This window comes from Saccopteryx bilineata, chromosome X (genome assembly GCF_036850765.1).
Source record: "Saccopteryx bilineata isolate mSacBil1 chromosome X, mSacBil1_pri_phased_curated, whole genome shotgun sequence".
Classification (NCBI taxonomy): Eukaryota; Metazoa; Chordata; class Mammalia; order Chiroptera; family Emballonuridae; genus Saccopteryx; species Saccopteryx bilineata.
In genome coordinates, this window is record NC_089502.1 from 64,994,658 (window position 1) to 65,014,088 (window position 19,431).

The 19,431-nt window shown below is 37.1% G+C and overlaps 1 protein-coding gene across 1 annotated transcript in view; it reads left to right on the forward strand.

Annotated features, from left to right (window-relative positions):
• Positions 1-19,431, forward strand: part of POF1B (POF1B actin binding protein) — an 84,346-nt gene that overhangs the window by 22,413 nt on the left and 42,502 nt on the right. The window contains exons 5-6 of the mRNA XM_066249671.1: positions 7,598-7,699; positions 13,943-14,125. Coding sequence (XP_066105768.1) covers positions 7,598-7,699; positions 13,943-14,125 — 285 coding nt within the window. The remainder of the gene's footprint in view (positions 1-7,597; positions 7,700-13,942; positions 14,126-19,431) is intronic.

The following is a 19,431-nucleotide window of genomic DNA, read 5'->3' on the forward strand; positions in this document are numbered from 1 at the left end:
TTTTCATAATGTGAGAATTGCTGTTTGCCTTGGATATACCCACAGAGAGATTTAAAATATCAAATCATTTGAATTCCAACCCACTTTGCTAGCGAGTCTTATGTGACTTTGGATGAATTATTATTCTTTAGTTAATAGGGAAAAGGAAGAATTAATATTTATTGGATATACTCTGTGCAAGGCAATTTACATAGTTTATCCCATTTAATCTTAAAAAGGTGAGAAAACAGAAGCACAGAGAAATTAAGAGAATGTATGCAAGTGTGTCCACTGTACCTGTATATTATCATGGCTGTGTTCAACTACAAACAAGCAAATAATTTCTGTGGAACAAGACCCAACAGAGGGTTAAAGAAAATGCTCTTCACTTTCCATCACTGAGGAATAAAACAAATTGCAACCCTGTGCTTTGTAAACAAAAATAATCTAAAGTTTTACAGAGCAGCTTGCAACTCCGGTCTTAGATATATTTTCCATTTTATGTATCTAAGTATATGCCTTTTTGTTTGTTCTTTTAAATGTCCCTCGGAGAAGATTCTAGCTTAATTACAATATTTATAATAAGCTGAGCCTCCTAAGTGGCAACTTTATCCTCTTGCACTCCCCCCTCCTGCTTCTCTAATCTTTCCTTCTCCTCCCTGTAATTAAACTGATCTTTCTCCATTTCTCTCATTATAATTTCTTTCAAACTCTGTTCAGCCTTTATATATTTGGTTGTCCCTGACCTTCATTATTTTTCATTCATTGTCATTTTAGTCACAGGATTTGTGCATTATGGGCATACAAACAACTTGACCCAGGAATGAGGGAAATATTTTTGGTCATTAAAGTAGATGGAGTTCAATTGACTAATCAGTCTTATTCATTTTCCAGTGTGGAGTTCCTTCTGTTGAGAAGGCAACATATAGCCTTTAAATAAAAATTTACAAAAGGAAATAGGGCATTCTTTCCAAACCAAAGGAGCTTACAGTTCCTCTCAGGAAGGGCAATAAGATATAGCCACAAATCACTAGGTAGAGTGCATGGTGAGGTGGCTAGGAGATGCCATGAGAAAGATGCAGATGAAATCTCATTGAAATTTAGAGGGGGGAGATAACAAATTTGTTTGGAGGAAATCAGAGAAGGCTTTATGGTGACATATAAGGCATTTTTACAGTTAACATTGTTATTAGTATTATTTTACTATTGAGGAAACTAAAGCTTAAATAAATGTAACTTGCTCAGGTATTCTGACTCCGAATCTACCACTCTTTATCTTATCTCACAGGTTTTCAGGGAGTTGTTCTGACAATATTTGATCATTTATGTTGAATAGACGGTTACAAGAAGAACAGTCAAATGTCACTCTAAGCTTTTCAGTTTGAGGTAGTAGAAATATGGTAGCCCAATTAAAAGGACGAAGAAGTGAAAGAGAAGAATCTGGTTTGGGAAAAGGGGAGATTTAATATTTGTTTAAGCCAGTGCTGTTTGAGGCTCATAGAAAGGAAGATGCCCAACAGGCAGTTTAAAATGACTCAGAGAAAGGTCACATTTGCCATAGAGACCATAGTACTTATTTCTTTTAAAATTACCGTTGTGGCTATGGGAATGGGTGAGATAACTAAAGGGTATTGAACTGGGTTGCAGTTACAACCTTGATAAATTCTTACTTTAAGGGAAGAGAAGGAAGAAACCACATATACAGGCACAGGCTCTACTACAGGGGGATTGGAATGAAGAATAATCAAACCAAATTCAGAAAGAGGGTGGCCAACTATCTCAAATGACAAAAAGGCCAAGCAGGATGTTTGGAAATAGATTTTGACCATTAAACCCTAGCAGGTTGGCTCAGTGGTAGAGCATTGACCCAGTGTGTGGAAGTCTCAGGTTCAATTCCCGGTCAGAGCACACAGAAGAAGCGACCATCTGCTTCTACATCTCTCCCACTCTCTCCCCCTTTCTTCCTTATCCACAACCATGGCTCAGTTGGTTCAAGCATTGGCCTTGGGCATTGAGGATGGCTCCATGGACCCTCTGCCTCAGATGCTAAAAATAGCTCAGTTGTGAACATGACCCCAGGTGAACACAGCATTGGCCTCAGATGGGGGTTGTTGGGTGGGTCCCGCTCAGGGTACATGTGAGAGTCTGTCTCTCTATTTCTGCTCCTCTCACTTGGAGAAGAAGAAGGAGAAGGAGAAGGAGAAGGAGAAGGAGAAGGAGACGAAGAAGAAGAAGAAGAAGAAGAAGAAGAAGAAGAAGAAGAAGAAGAAGGAGGAGGAGGAGGAGGAGGAGGAGGAGGAGGAGGAGGAGGAGGAGGAGGAGGAGGAGGAGGAGGAGGAGGAGGAAAAGGAGAAGAAGGAGAAAAAGAAGAAGGAGGAGGAGGAGAAAAAGAAGGAGAAAGAGGAGAAGGAGAAGGAGGAAGAGGAGGAGGAGGAAGAGGAGGAGGAGGAGGAGAAGGAAGAAGAGGAGGAGGAGGAGAAAGAACTTAACCATTAAGAAAGCAATGGTGACACTGAGAAAGCATTTTGGGTATACGTGTAGAGGCAAAATCCAGGTGCAAAAAAGTTACTGGCTGAATAGATCAAGGAGTAAAAGAAGTGAGAATTACTCTTTTCAAAAAGGTATTGGTCAAAGAAAGAAGAGATGGGCTAATAACTAAAGGAGAAAACAGTATTTTGGAGATCTAAGAGATTTGTAGACAGAGGGAAAGAACCAGTAGTAAGGAAGACTATAGATGCATCAGAAAATGGGAACAGTTGGATATGATTCTGGAAGAGACATGAGAGGCTACAATTCTGGGTACAGGTAGAGAAGCGACCTCTGGGAAAGAAAAAAAAAGAGGAGTGTGTCTTTCATGGTAATGAGATGGAAGGAGCAGAAACTAAAGAGAGATTTATAAGGTAGGGAGAAAAATGATGGAATCTTATTGGAAAGATTATTTTAGTTTACTCAATAAGTAGAAGGAGAATGAGGGAACATGAGCATAGAGGGTTGAGGAAAATTAAAATGTTTGTAACCAGAATTATAGAGAATTTGATGGCTATAAGCATGAGCATGAAGGTTGAGAGGGCCTCTTACATTTGGATAAGTTGAATTTGTACTAAATCAAATTAGTCAATCTTTTTATTTTTTCCCTTTCTTTCCAGAAAGGTTTCATGGCCTTGGAACAGTAAAGTAGATGTTAGGGATTACAGACTTGGTTAGATGTGAGAACAATTGCCAGAGGTTCTAAAAGTAACAATTATAATTATCATATAAGATCAACCATCTTTGAAAACACCTGTTAATTTTAAGGGTGGATCTGACACCAGTTCAAATGTACAGAGCTTCATTTGGAAAGAAATAAACTTCCAAAATCATAAAACTGTCCAGAGGCCCATTTGTGAGAAAACTAAGCCTTCTGAATACATTTATTTTGTTAGCCTGTTTTACTCAGAATGATTTCATAATACTGTTTGGTTTTACCTTGTTATCAGTTGTGGGAAAATAATAGTCCCCTAAATTTGAAAGCTTTTTTTTTCAGTATGTCATTTAAAATAATAAGTCCAATACTCATTTCAGAGAATCAATGTCATGACCTAAACCATTTTTCTTCTTAAAAGTAATAACAGTTCAGCATTTACAGTGAACTTTAGTTCACAGAGAAGACAATTTCATTCCTTTTGTTAAATCTCTGATAAGATACATATATCCTTATTATTATTATTTTTTAAGCACAAGAGAGACAGTAACAGACAGGAACAGACAGACAGGAAGGGAGAGAAATGAGAAGCATCAACTCATAGTTGTGGCACCTTAGTTGTTCATTGATTACTTCTCATATGTTCCCTGACCAGGGTAGCTACAGCAGACCAAGTGAATCTTATTGGAATTTGACTTATTGGAAGTCTTATTGGAATCTTATTAGAAGTTCACTGGCTCAAGCCGGTGACCTTGGGCTCAAACTAACAACCTTGGGCTTCAAGCCAGCGACCTTTGGGCTTAAAGCAGCGACTATGGGTTCATGTCAATGATCCCATGCTCAAGTTGGCAACCCTGCACTCAATCCGAGTACCTCACAGTTTCAAACCTGGGTCCTCAGTATACCAGGCCAATGCTCTATCCACTGTGCCACCTCCTGGTCAGGCCACATACCCTTAAGACTAAGGTTGAACTCATCCTTTCTCACCCAATCATCTGCTTCATTGCTCTATATTTTTAAAAACCAATACCATCTGTACATTAATATTATGGATGAACTATATTATTTTGCTTGATACAAAGTACCCTGCATTACTAAATGTATGATAAGGAAACTGAGCCTCAGAGAAGGTAAATAACTTGCCTCTGTTTGCACAGCAGGCACATAGTAAAGGCAGAACTGAATACAGTTTTATGACTCCAGAATATTTTTCCATTACACTTGCTTCCACTAATCTTAGTCAAATTCAATGGATTTATTGTAGCCCAAATTCAATCTACTTTGCAATTCTCATCTGTTGAATTCTCTGAATCATTTCTATCTTCATTCACTTCCCCATGCTTTTTTTTTTTTTTTTTTTGTATTTTGTTTAAATGCATTGGGGTAGCATTGGTGAATAAGATTATATAGGTTTCAAGTGGACATGTCTATGGTATGTCATCTGCATCGTACATTCTCTTCTCTTGATTTTTAGGACATTTTTCTTTTCTGATTCTCAAACCTCTTAAGACTTCTCTAGCTCTGTATTTGATCTTCACTTGCCTTTTCAGCAATTGCATGGTTTTGCTAGAACTTATCAGCACATGAGTCTGAAATCTAGGACTATCTCAGTGAGATCCTTACTTCATTTCAGACATTTTTTTCTGCTCTGTATCTGACAGCTATGTGTCAATGCTCACCAGCACGTTTTTGTAAAAGAGTATCTTTGCTAGTTATTTGCAATAATTTAACACATGTTTAAGTGATTAATATGCACTGTATACCTTGCTAAGTGCTATGAGGAATAAAAATGTGAGTAAAACCTAAATTCTTACCAGGAGTGTGTAAAACTCAATGTCTCAACATTTTTTCTTCCTGTTTTGTGTTTGATGTTACTGGTCATGTAATATATTACTCATGTTTAAAATCTGAGTCAGCTTTGAAAGTACTGTCCTTAATGATTTAGGAAAATCTGCTAACTATTCTCCTCACTTGGACTCTTTCCATTCTCCAATTACTCTTCCTGAAGTTTATCTCGCATCCTGTTTAAAGGCACTCAAAGCCTTCTTCTCCCTGCTGGCAGAAACAAGCTCCATTTGCCAAGTATGTTTCCTACACAGAACTTACACTTTTCCAAAGTAGGTGTCTTGATTTATTTTGTTTCCTTCACTTGTTATACTATTTTCTTCCATATCCTAATACCCAAAGCTTTCCTTAACCTTCTCTCAAATGCCATCTGATCCAAGTAACCTACTCAAACCATTGCTAGATGAAACTCAGGGTTGTTTGTTGTTGTTGTTTTGTTGTTTTTTAGGTGAGAGGCAGGAAGATAGTGAGGCATAGTCCCGCATGCATGCCAACCAGATCCACCTGACAACTCCATCTGGGGCCAGTGCTGGAGTACCAAGCTATTTTTAGCAACTGAGGCTGATGCACTCCCACAAAGCAATCCTCAGTGCCCGGGGCCACATTCGAACTAATCAAGCCACTGACTAAGGGAGGGGAGGAGGGAAAAATGGGGAAGGAGGGAGAAGCAGATGTTTGTTTCCACTGTGTGCCCTTACTGGGATTGAACCCAGGACATCCATATGCTGGTCCGACGTTCTATCTATCCACTGAGTCACCAGCCAGGGCCAAAACTCAGTTGTTGTTTTTTTTCTGACTTCCATCCCTTATGTTATGTCGTTGTACCTCTCACACTTGCGACTTTCTACCTCGTACTATAGATATTTATGTTCATCTATCATAGATTCTAGACCACTGATTAGCAAAATTTTTCTGTAAAGGGTCATATTGTAAATATTTTAGGTTTTCTTATCCTCATAGGGACTTGGACCTTCCTTTTACTTATAGTTCTTTAAAAATCTAAATGCCATTCTTAGCTTGAGGACATCACAAAAACAGCTGCTGGCTACACACATGATAAACCCTGATACTGACCAGTGCTCCTGGAATGATCTAAGTTTGATTCACGTTTTACAACACTGAGCAAAGTATGTTGTGCATAACAACCTCTTAAACATGTCACATAAGTGCAAATAACTGCCAAAGAGGTTTTTTTTTTTTTCAAAAACAAACAAGTATAAAATAACTTCTAGGGGAATTTTCTAAATATGTCCATCTTTACATTTAATAATTCATCAACAAATCCAATTGAATCACTTACATGCTTTGTTACCTAAGTACCTCAGAAATATTTAGTTAAAGCACCCCTTTTTCAAATATAAATATAAGAAGTATATAGGCCTGTGGTGGCACAGTGGATAATGCATCGACCTGGAATGCTGAGATTGCCAATCTGAAACCATGGCCTTGCCTGGTCAAGGCACATACAGGAAGCAACTAGTATGAGTTGATGCTTCCCACCCACTCTCTCTCTTTCTCTCTCTCATCTCTCTAAAAATCAGTAAATAAAATCTAAAAAAAATAAAAAATTCAAGCAGTACATAGCTTTGGGTTTAAGAGTGTCTTGTGTCGTGAACAACCAGTGTTTTGGTTCGTTGTTCTAAGATATTTTACAGTAACAGGCTGCAAAAATGCTAGATCCTTTTGTTGATGTAAAATGGTCTTAAACACATTAACTGGTAACAGACTTGGTAAGTCCCTTTCTAAATTATCCACCTGTATCATTAAAACAGATGAATGAAATTTTTGTTTTATAACAAAACAACTTTAATTCCCCCTCTACAAGTTCAAGACTCACGGAAGCCAAAAGAGGGGACAATAATATAGTAGATGTTAAATTGATTTTAGACTCTTATTCTGATTCTTATTAACTCTTTCTGGGTTCCTTTCAGATTTTGGATATGTCACCAGCCTTTATTTCATTGGTGACATCTAGATAATACTACATCTACTTAGATGGCTATATGGAGATACAGTTGCTCTTAAAACCTCATCTTTGTTCTCAGTATTTAAAATATATGTTGTCCCATGAGCTTTAGCTTTGATTATAATCACAAGTAAGAACTGTACACTCAGGGTACCCAAATTGAGCTCCAGGAAAAAAAAATTAATATAGTTCTACCTATTTTCTGGCTCATTGGTGCCGAATTTTGTTTATTTTGCATTTCTCCGATGAGATTTTTGCAGAGAGAGAAACCTGCCAGTACACCCAATTTAAATGGGGTTGACCTCGTGCCTGACTACCTCAGAGAAACTCATTACATCTTGCCTTAGGAACAGAAATGAATTATCTTTCCCACCCCTCTTCTAATTTCCCCAAAACACTTTGTTAAGCCAAGTTAAATGTGTTAGAAGAGATACAGATTTTTCTATTTGAGAAAATAGTCTATCTTTATTACTATTTCCTTCAGACCTTATTGGGATATCGTTCCACTCTTCGCCTATAGTTTGCCACTACCACAGAGTTTATTAGAGATTGGATATTTGTGTCAGTTAACTTTTCCCTGAAAAGTTGCCTTTCAGAGCACAACATAGTTTTTACTGTCTTTGTAGGAACCACTGTCTCCATTCCTAAGAGGAGGCCATTTCTTCCCAGGAAACAATGTTATCTATGAAAAAACAATAAGAAAAGTGGAGAAGCTAAATCTGGATCAGGTATGTAAAATTTTTAATGCTTATTTTGTAAGCACTTTTGAATTCTGAATATTTTGGTAGACCTAACATGACTTTCAAATGTCAAGGGCTAGGCAAGCCTGCTATGAGTCATAATAATACTTTATTATGTCTACATCCCTTCATATCATCCTTAACGCATCCATATGGATTTTCTCATGTGAGGTATTATTGTCTCCGTTACACTGAATGGGAAACTGAAGTAAAGATATATCAACTCAAAAAAAAAAAAAGATATCAGCTCACATAGAAAACTAATGGTAGGCTTGACCTGTGGTGGCGCAGTGGATAAAGCGTTGACCTGGAAACACTGAGGTTGCCGGTTTGAAACCCTGGGCTTGCCTGGTCAAGGCACATATGGGAGTTGATGCTTCCTACTCCTCTACCTCTTATTTATAAAGAGAGAGAGAGAGAGAGAGAAGGGGTGGAGGAGCAGGAAGCATCAACTGGATCTTGATAACATTATACGGAATGAAATTAGTAAATCAGAAAAAACCAAGAACTACATGATTCCATACGTAGGTGGGACATAAAAACAAGACTAAGAGACATGGACAAGAGTGTGGGGGGAGGGGGGGGCGTGGGAGGGAAGGAGGGAGAGGGGGAGGGAGAAGGGGAGGGGGAGGGGGAGGGGGAGGGAGAAGGGGAGGGGGAGGGGGAGGGGGAGGGACACAAAGAAAACTAGATAGAAGGTGACAGGACAATCTGACTTTGGGTGATGGGTATGCAACAGAATTGAATGACAAGATAATCTGGACATGTTTTCTTTGAATATATGTACCCTGATTTATTGATGTCACCCCATTAACATTAATAAAAATTTATTAAAAAAAATAAATAAATAAAAATAATTGTTTAAAAAAGAAAACTAATGGTAAGGAGCCCTGACCGGTGGCTCAGTGGATAGAGTGTTGGCCTAGTGTTCAGATGCTTGGGTTTGCATTTGCATCCCAGTCAGGGCTCACAGAAGAAGTGACCATCTGCTTCTCCCCCTCTTCCTTCTTTCCCTTTTCCCTTTTCACAGCCAGTGGATCTATTGATTCAAGTGTGGCCCCCAGCACTGAGGATAGTGCTGTTGGAGCACACAACCTTAGGTGCTAAAAATAGTTTGGTACTCGAGCATCAGCCCAAGATGGGGTTGCCAGGTGGATCCTGGTCAGGGTACATGCAGGAATCTGCCTAAGTATCTCCCCTCCTCACACCTAAAAAAAAAAAAAAGAAAAAAGAAAGAAAGAAAGTAGACAAAGGAAAGAAATAAAGAAAGAATTAATGGTAGAATCTGAACTTAATCTAGTATGCTTCCTTTAAACTGGTCTCATAAAAATCATAATTTAAAACATTACAATTTTATCTTAATTTAATATAAAATAAAATGTTAAATGAATATGTGTGAACAGACATGTAAAATACTGTATACTGCAAAATATCTAGAAAACTAAAGCTTCAAGTCACATTTTAGAATTCCATTAAGGTAAATTGAGAGACCAAGAACAGGGTACAAAGCTGAAGAAGAGTGATGGTCATCCCGTCGCATCTGGAACCCCAGTCTTTTGGAGCAGAGTTGTTACTGTAACCAGCAGAGGTCTGCACATGATCTGCTCAGTGGATTCAAGCATTTCCAGCTCAGACAAAGCCTGGGAGTTATGTCTTGAACGTTTTTGAACTAGACAGTGTATTAGTTTACTAGGGCTGATGTAACAAAGGACTACATACAGTCTGAGTGGCTTAAAAAACAAACAAACAGAAACTTATTGCCTCACAGTTCTGAAGGTATGAATTATGACATCACTGTTGGCAGGGCCATACTCCTTTTGGAGGCTTTTGGGAAGAAACTTTTCCATACCTATCCTCTAGTTTCTGGTGACTGTAAGTGTGTTCCTTAACTTGTAGATGCCTAAGTTTAATCCTCCATCTTTAAATCACCTCTCCCCTAGGTGCCTTCACATCATTTTCCCTTTGTGCATGCCTATTTCTGTATCCAAGTTTCCCATTTTTATGAAGCTCTAGTTATATTGGATTAGGACCCATCCTAATGACCTCATTTTAACTTGGTTATACCTCTGTCTTAATAAGGTCACATTCTGAGATTTGGGGGGTGAAGACTTTGGCATATCTTTTGGAGGGGACAGGGAGCACAGTTTAACCCAAATCAGGCAGTTAAATAATACTGAATAAATTTTGATCACAAAATCACTTGTCATAGACAAAGGAAACATTAAAATATACTAAATTTTCCATTTTAATTTTCTTGGCATGAAAACACGTCTCATTTGTGTAAGTATTTGTGAGCAGTTGTTACCAGATTTATAGGAACTAATACATATTACTTATATGTTGCCCAATAAAAATGGAATGGAATAAAATCTCAGAATCATAAACATTTAAATCTTGAAGATCCTAGGCTGCTTGGAAGGCTGGATATAGTGTGAAGGGTACAGTACTGATATAATCTTCCAGAGGAACAGAAAATATTTCTGAGCATTATGATATCAAACAGAAACATTTCATCAAATATGTCAGCTCAAGGGGCATGTTCCTCAAGCAACTAGACTGCCGAAACAATACATTTGGTGCATTTTAAACAAGAAGGAATGTTTGAGGCACGTCATTTCATGCTGCATCCAACTTCTTGTTTCAAAGAGAACAAAGAACTTTTCCACATTTTGGTCCCTAGAGGAAAATATTGAGTATCCTGAACACTATGATTTCTTTGCATCTGGGACAATGAAAGAACCCCTTGTATGAGAATGCTGCTGCTGCTTATTATTAACTAAAGTATTTGCATTTCTCTTTTCACTTTTCTTGTGAATGACTTAAATGATTTGGGTGTTCTGGAACCATCATGGAGATAGCCCTCAGTAAAGGCGCTGTGCGTACAGACCAAAGTACACCTGCTTTGACATAGTGGAGTCTCCTCAGTGATAGAAATACTGTAGGGTGAGCGGGATGCAGCCAAGGTCGAGATGAACCTGTTTAATGTGAAATGAGACTAATTGAAATAAGACTAGCTCTTAGGAGATGAGACCTGTCCAAGAAAGAGGTTTTGTTATGAAAGGTTGCTTAAGCGGTACGAGGTGTAAGATAGTATCCAATCATATGTATTTTACTCTGTATTTTTTTCTCTACAAAAAAAAAAAAAAAAGACATTAAAGCAGAAGTGTTGGATCTCCTGTACCTTAAAATGCAGCTTGTGATATGATTCAAAAGTATGAGTAAAACAGTGTTGGTAGTCAGGTGTGAGACTTGAAAACTGCAAACCTACTAACATGGCAGGGATACCAATAAGTGGGTCAGAGGCAAAATGGGCTCTGGGGAGCCATAAGGCACCCCAGATGGAGAGACTGTTCCCATTCTACTCAAGACGCCACTGATACTTTCATAAAGGAAGATGCTTGAAAAATGGGTTTTGTTTTCTTTCTTGTCCTATATTATTGTGTCCTTTTATTGTTTTCTGACTTTTTTTAAGAAACACATTATATATTTTCAGTGGAAATTCTATTTCGGTAGTGTACAGGCTACCCACCGAGTGAAAGTTTTCTCAGATGTTCACTCTGACTTTATCCTAATTCATTGTATGGAGGTGTTTTTAAAGATAAAATAACAGATAACACATTTACACCCAAAATATGTGTAAGAGTTCTGGATTAGTATACAGTCTGACTTCTAAACTGTAGACATCTTAGTGCTCACATGTTTGAAAAGTGCGTCCTGTTTGAAAGGAGTAGAGAGCTCTGGCCAGTTGGCTCAGCATTAGAGCATTGGCCCCACATGTGGAAGTCCCGGGTTCAATTCTCAGTCAGGGCACACAGGAGAAGTGACCATCTTCTTCTCTACTCCTCCCCATCTCTTTTCCCCTCCAATAGTCATGGCTGGAATGATCAAGCTGGCCCTGAGCGCTGAGGATGACTCCATGGCCTCTGCTTCATCTGCTAAAATAGCTCAGGTGCTGAAAAATGGGGCAGCGGCCCCAGACGGGCAGAGCATTGGCTCCATATGGGGTTGCTGGGTGGATCCCGATCTGGGTGCATGTGGGAGTCTGTCTCTCCACCTCCCTGCCTCTCACTTGATAAAAGAAAGTAAGAAAAGAGTGAGAGAAAATAATTCTACAAACTAATTTTATGACCTTTATTATCTGCTTATTTGTCTACCAAGGCAGTTTGTATTTGTTAAATGTTTCTTTACATGTTTTTTCTTCTTTCAAAATATTTTTGTATCCATGAAAAGGTAATTTGTACACATGGTTAAAAATTTCAAAGCATAAAATGTGTAAAAAGGTACAAAAAGAGTATCAAAAGAAAAAAATGTATACAGTGAAATAATAGTCTCTCTATCCTGATCCTCTTGTACTCTTCCCAGAGGCAGTCACTCTTGGAAGATTTTTACTCTATGCATTTAAAAGCATATATATATATATATATATATATATATATATATATATATATACACACATTTATAAATATTTAATACAAAAGGAGCACGCTATATTTATTCTTGTGCCTCTTACTTTCTCCATTTAACATAGTTTGAAGTGGTTCCAGATACAAAATTGACGGTCTGAAGTGTTTTTCTTTGTTAATACAGGTCAGCTTCCACAGTCAAAGGAAATAAAGCATTGAGTTTATGCTTTTACAGTTAATTGTATGTGCATGAATGTAGCACTATGATTCCAAATCGATTATTTTCTTTGAAAACTGGCTATCAGATGCCTGTTCTCAAAGTAGAATGATAACAACATAATGTAGGAAATTCAAATAAACTTGAAAGTCCCCAAACTGAAATCACCAGATGTCTTTTCTTATTATGTTCTCTATACTTATGAGGGGAAAAAATGCCATGACAAATGAGAAAGAAGATAGTTTAAAAACAAGTTCCAGAATATTTTAAAGACAGCACAAATTCAGCTTAATATTCTGAAAGAACTCTGATCTAGAAATCCTGTGATCCAGTCCTAATTGTGCTACTAATTAGTTGTGTAATTTTAAGATAATCATCCATTAGTTTATTTATTCCTCATGGTAACCCAGTGAGACACATACTATTTCCACTTTTACAAATGAGAAAACTGAAGCTTATAAAGATTGCATGTACATGTTCCCAAGATCACACAGGAAGTGATAAAGTCATTGTTAGAATCCATATTTTTTGGATTTGAATCTTCTATTACTGATTTTGAATATTTGTCTTAATTCATCCTCTCTTTTCATAAATGTAAGAGAGGATGTGCATTTTCATAAATGCACATTCCCACTGTAATTCCTGACATTGAAAATCACTACATTATATTATTTTCAAATTTTATCTCCATATACAACTTCAGTTTTATAGTATTATGATGTAATTAGATGCTGAAGTACCTGTTAAATTGTCAAAGAAAGGTAATTTAATATTAATATTCATTATAGTTTTAGTGATAAATATAAGTAGAACATTAAAATGCTGGCTAATTTAAGTAAGTATTTGGGTGGTCACAATCAACTGATCAAATAAAAATAGAATTCAATAAAATTTCCCCCAATAGAATAAATTGAAATTGGTCAAAATAAACAAACAAACAAAATAGAAACAGACCCATTGATACCAAGAGCAGATTAGCTACTGTTAGAGAGGTGGAGGTTGGGGGGCTGGGTGAAAAGCTAAAGTGATTAAGAAAAAACTTGTAGACACAGACAACAGCATGGTGATCACTAGAAGAAAAGGGGGGGCAGGTAGAAGAGGGTAATGGAGCTAAGTGGTGTTGAAAGGAAACTTGACTTTGGGTGGTGAACTCACTATACCACATAGAGATGGTGTATTACAGAATTTTACTCTTTAAACCTATTTAATTTTATTAACAAATACCACCCCCAATGAACAAAATAAAAATAAAGAAAAATAAATTTATCACATCATAAAGTTACAAATCCTAGGGTTTCAATTGTCTTGTGAAAGAACACATTAAATAATGGTTTCAGTTGGGTTTTCTTCTTTTTTTAAAAGATTTTATCTATTCATTTGAGAGAGAGAGAGAGAAAGAGAGAGAGAGAGAGAGAGAGAGAGAGAGAGAGAGAGAAGGGTGAGGAGCAGGAAGCATCAACTCCCATATGGCCAGGCAAACCCAGGGTTTCGAACTGGAGATCTCAGAGTTCCAGGTCGACGCTTTTATCCACTGCACCACCACAGATCAGGCAGGTTTTTCTTGATTAGTAATTTTTTATACTCAGTGGCTGTTTTTGACATGTACTTTAGGAATGCTATCCTCAGGTTCAGTGCCATCATCACATTGTCCAACAGCCTCAGATCATCCACTCTCCACATTGTCAACAATCCCACTCGAGCCAGCAAATCCAAACCATCACAGGAAGTGACTCAATCTCTACAAGCATCGGAAGTGATCTGTGCCACGGGGAACCAAGCCATACACATGAACAGGTAAGATCAATCAGCTCATACCTTATAAAATTGAAATTATACTCTTAAATCCTTCATACTCCATTGTACAGGTACCCATATTAAATTTTCATCAAAACATTGAAGAGTTATACCACTGGTATTTGTATTTTGTTATGGCATTTTAAAAATAAATTTTCATTTCCTTTCAAAAGGCAAAATAATTCAGGTCTATTAATACATTTAATCTATAAAGGAAGTCATGAATTGATTAATAAAAACCTAATTTCTAGGTGGCCTCTAGTTCTAAATTAGGCCTAATGGTTGTAAAATATTAAAAATATTAAAGAATTAAATATTTTCATAAGGTATGTATGGTGTTTAAATGAACAGCGAATTACAAATGATATTATCAAAGATTATTGTAATGGTCACGTTTCACAGGCTGGTAAATCCTTCTTATATGTCTGTCTTCTTTGAAAATATGGTATATTAAATCTAGTCAGAATATGCATACATTTTATTGTATACTACATCAACAAAATAGAAACTAAAACTTAGTTGCTAAGCAGTAATCTCTTGAGATACAATTGTCAGTGACAAATTTATGTTCTGAAGACTTTGGAATCTTGTCAACATCTGTTATGCAAGTGTTAAAGGAAAAAAGCTTTTTCTTGTATCTTGGTAAAACTAACGACAATAACAAACAATGAGGAATCGATAAGATATGTATGTTTTTAGATGTTTTTCTGGTAAAGAATAACTTGCTCAAATTGACCCTTTTATAGACAGCTCTTCCTAAAAGACAAAAGAACAAGAATAAGAAGAAATAAAGAAGCCTGTTTATATCATATAAGAATTTGATCATTTTATATTAAATGTACATGAGATTACTTCTAAGAGTTGTGAATCTGAAATGTACACTTTAGCCATGTTCATCAGAAAGAACCACAAATGATTTAAAAATCCACATTTTTCAATCTAAAAGTGCCTAAAATGATCTTTTCTCTAAATATCATGTATGGAAATGTTGGTCTGTAGAATTATACTAAGACATAGCCAGATGGTGTTGAATTGAGTACATTACACGGGTTAATAAAAATCATTAAAAACCACCTTATTAGGTTAAGTCATTTGAAATTGTCATTTTTTTAACATGCCAAAATTGGTCAAATAGCAACCATTTCATATGGTTCCATCTAATCCTTTGTGTCAGTTTCCACATTGTAAAATATTTATCATCTATTTCTTATAAGTTATTCTAAGAAGAAATTATATCTTGTATATTAAGCACTTATCATAGCTGAGTGCCAATGGTAAATACTTAACAAATAAATGGTAATTATTAGTTTTTAGTACTAATTATTATGTTAAACGTTAAATCTTCCTGCCAAGTACTATGAAAAATACAAAAGTGGCTAAAACATTGTCACATTTCTTTGTTTACTGTCAAAAAGGAGAATTGGCAAACACATAAAACATAATATAAAGCAAAGTGTTGTCTGTCATAAAAGAGGAACAAGCAATGTGCCTTGGGAACAGAGGAGAGAAGAAATTAATTTCAGCTAAGAGGTCAAAGAAAGCTTTGCTGGGGAGGCAGGAATTGAACTGGGATTTGAAGAATGAGCGCATTTTTCTGTGTGGTGTTGCGGTGTGGCATGGAGTGACGTCCTAAGAGACAAGTACATGAGAAATTTTATAGGTTTGGGAGTTGACATTTTGGGCTTTAGAAATAGGTTTTCAGTTAGTGGTTAGGTTTGTATGGAAAGGAAGACATAGAATGAAGAGTGCTAGATCATGAGGTCCAAATGTTACGTTTAAACTATTCAACTTTATTTGGTAGATAATGAAGAGTGAGTGAAGGTTATTAAGTTAAGAAAATACAGCCTGACCTGTGGTGGCGCAGTGGATAAAGCATCAACCTGGAAATACTGAGGTTGCCGGTTCAATACCCTGGGCTTGCCTGGTCAAGGCACATATGGGAGTTGATGCTTCCTGCTCCTCCCCCCTTCTCTCTCTCTCTCTCTCCTCTCTATAATGAATAAATAAAATCTTTAAAAAAAAAAAAGTGGAAAAAAAAAAAAAGAAAATACAGACAGGTGTGTTTTTATTTTTTTTAAAGATTTTATTCATTATTTGTTTGTTTTTTATAGAGAGGAGAGAGAGAAAGGGGAGAGGAATGGGAAGCCTCAACTAGTAGTAGTTGCTTCTCGCATGTGCCTTGACTGCGCAAGCCCAGGGTTTCAAACCAGTGACCTCAGCATTCCAGATTGACGATTTATCCAGTGCACCACAATAGATCAAGAATAGGTGTGCTTTAAGATAGTGGTCCCCTAACCCTGGGCCACGGACTGGTACCGGTCCGTGGGCCATTTGGTACCGGCCCGCAGAGAAAGAATAAATAACTTACATTATTTCCGTTATATTTATATTTAAGTCTGAATGATGTTTTATTTTTAAAAAATGACCAGATTCCCTCTGTTACATCTGTGTAAGACTCACTCTTGACGCTTGTCTCGGTCACGTGATACATTTATCTGTCCCACCCTAAAGGCCGGTCCATGAAAATATTTTCTGACATTAAACCAGTCTGTGGCCCAAAAAAGGTTGGGGACCACTGCTTTAAGAGGTTAATCCTAGCAGCTTTGTACAAGATAGATTGGCATATTGATTAATTTTCTTCTTACAGTGATCAGATGAAGAAGGTGCCATTCTTACCATTACAGTTCAGATAAGGAAACTAAAGTTTAGAGAGGTTAAGTTACTTGCAAGGGCTTGCACAAGTAGTGTGTGGCAGCACCAGGAGTCCATATCTGTAGCCTGACTCCAGAGCTTATTAAGCGTTCCTTCTTGAAGCTGAGTCAGTTATGTGGAGAGTCCATGATCAATAGTGTGAACGTCAACAGAGCACTGGATTTGGATTTACTAGCGGGGAGCGACTGGTGATATAACAGAAAGTGAACTAGTGGCAAGGTAGCAGGACCCATGTCCCAGTCCCAGTTCTGTCCCTTTCAAGCTGTCTGTTCTCAATATGTGCTAAATTTCTCAGAAACATCCTCATCCATAAAACATACTTAGTAATATCTACTTCACAGGGTTGATGTAAGTGAAAAATACATGTTGAGAAAGTGTTTCATAAACTATAAAATCTACAACATGAAAAAATGCCATGGAGAAGGATTTACAGAAAGAACATAATTAAAAGCTCTTTCAGCAGTTGAAGTATAAAACTTAAACTAAGAATGGAGGGAGGAACAATAATCAGAGATGGGAGTAATATGATATGATTGAGATTCTTGTCCAGTGTCAAAGTTGATGCTATATTTTTTCATTAGTTCGGTACAATTAATCACAAATTCGACCAGAGCAGATATTGTCTATTTGGAAAACAGGTAGAGTTGAGTAACTTAATAAATTGCTTTCTATTTTATTATTCATCAGTTTGAGATTTGTTCAATACTGGAAGGATGAAGGGCAGGGGAGGAGGGTTGAAGGGATAACTGGTGATGAGGAGAGACTTGATTTGTAGTGGTGAACACACAATGCAATATACAAATGGTGTGGTATAAAGCTGCACTCCTGAAACCTGTATAATTTTATTAATCAATGTCACTCAAATAAATTTAATAAAAAGAACTAGTTACATAAAAGACAGAAAACTAACTTATGTATGTTCTCCCTGGAAACATCATTATTTTGGTTTCGAATTCAAAACCTCACTGATGATATTTCTTTCCCAGGGACATAAGAATGACGCACTGTGATCATTCTGCTGCCATTAGCAAGGAACAGATCATTTCACATATGCTAGTGACAGGGAAAGACTCAGCTGAACTCATTTTTCAAGTCGTCATACAGGTGGTGTTTATAAGAAAGCCTTAAATAATGATGTATATAGTATGTGCAACTCTCCCACTTGGCTTGAGGCTTCCAAGGAACCTTTTGGAGTCATGGGAAGATACAAAAAGAACAGTTCTGCTTACTTGGATAGTGTTCTTGCCAAAGGAAAATACTCCAACTTGCGAGACTTTTCACTTGAAAATTTAATTTTAGTCAATGTCAGGACAACAGAGGTCTTGGTGTCAGGTGGTTTTTTGACAAGTACCTAGGAAGCTGGCCACAGTGTTTATTTAACACAAGCCCTTCATTAACGACGGAGTCTCTACGCTACTCAACTCAATAAACTAGCAGCTATGCCTAGTCTCTTCCTTACTAACCCATAGCTTATGCCTCTCTCCATTCTTTATTGCCTTCTTTGCTCCCATTATTGAAAATTAAGGTCTTTTGTGAAGATTTCTGTCACCTGCTCTCCCTTCCAAAAATTTAATTTGTATCTGCTTTGGGTCCATTTTCACCCAACACCACCCGCGTACGCCTCCCACCACCACCTGCTCGGGTGTCCTTTTGAACTTTTGTAGCAGAAAAAGAATTGATATTTATTAGCTCTTTTAAAACAAGTTTTTTCATTTTTTAATTAAAGTAATGCATGTTTATAGCTTAAAAGGTCAAATAGTACTAAGAGGTATTAAGAGACAGTAGTTTCCTGTTACGGTTCTCCCGGGGCACCTGCTCCCCAGAGGCTAGCATTCTCAGCTTAGCTTTCCTTATGGTGCTTGTCTTCGTCTACCTCAGTAGTGTGCACATACTTGTGCTGCTATTTCTTGATTCATTTATGTTATATATTATCTCTTGATAATTCTGCTACATAGAATTTAGTTCCATAAATCCCCATTTTTGGCTACATCAGTATTCAGTGTTTATATTACTATTGCAATGAAAATATTTATCGTTGAACCAATTTGTACTATTTGGCTTCGTGTATTAATATAACTATTTTTTAAAAGATTTTATTTATTTATTTTAGAGGAGAGAGAGAGAGAGAGAGAGAGAGAGAGAGAGAGAGAGAGAAGTGGGGAGAAGCAGGAAGCATCTCCCATATGTGCCTTAACCAGGCAAGCCCAGGGTTTCGAATCAGTGACCTCAGTGTCCCAGGCCAATGATCTGTCCATTGCGCCACCACAGGCCAGGCCTATAACAACTTTATAAAGTAGGTACTCAGTTACCTGCATTTTCTAGGGAGAAAGTGAGGTTCAGAGAGTCTGGGAAATCTACTTTTATCTGCACCTGGGAGTGAGAGCCCTGCCTCTGGCTCCAATGTCTGTTCCCTTTTCACAGCAGCTGCAGAGAAAATTAAATTAAGCCTTTATTTCAAGTACAGCACTATCATTAAGTGTAAAATCTTCATTGTAAAATTGTGTATAATCAATTCAGTGACATTTATTGAAAATCTTCTTGGTACCAGGTACTGTATAATGTAGCATTTATAACAAAAACATCTATGGAGATTA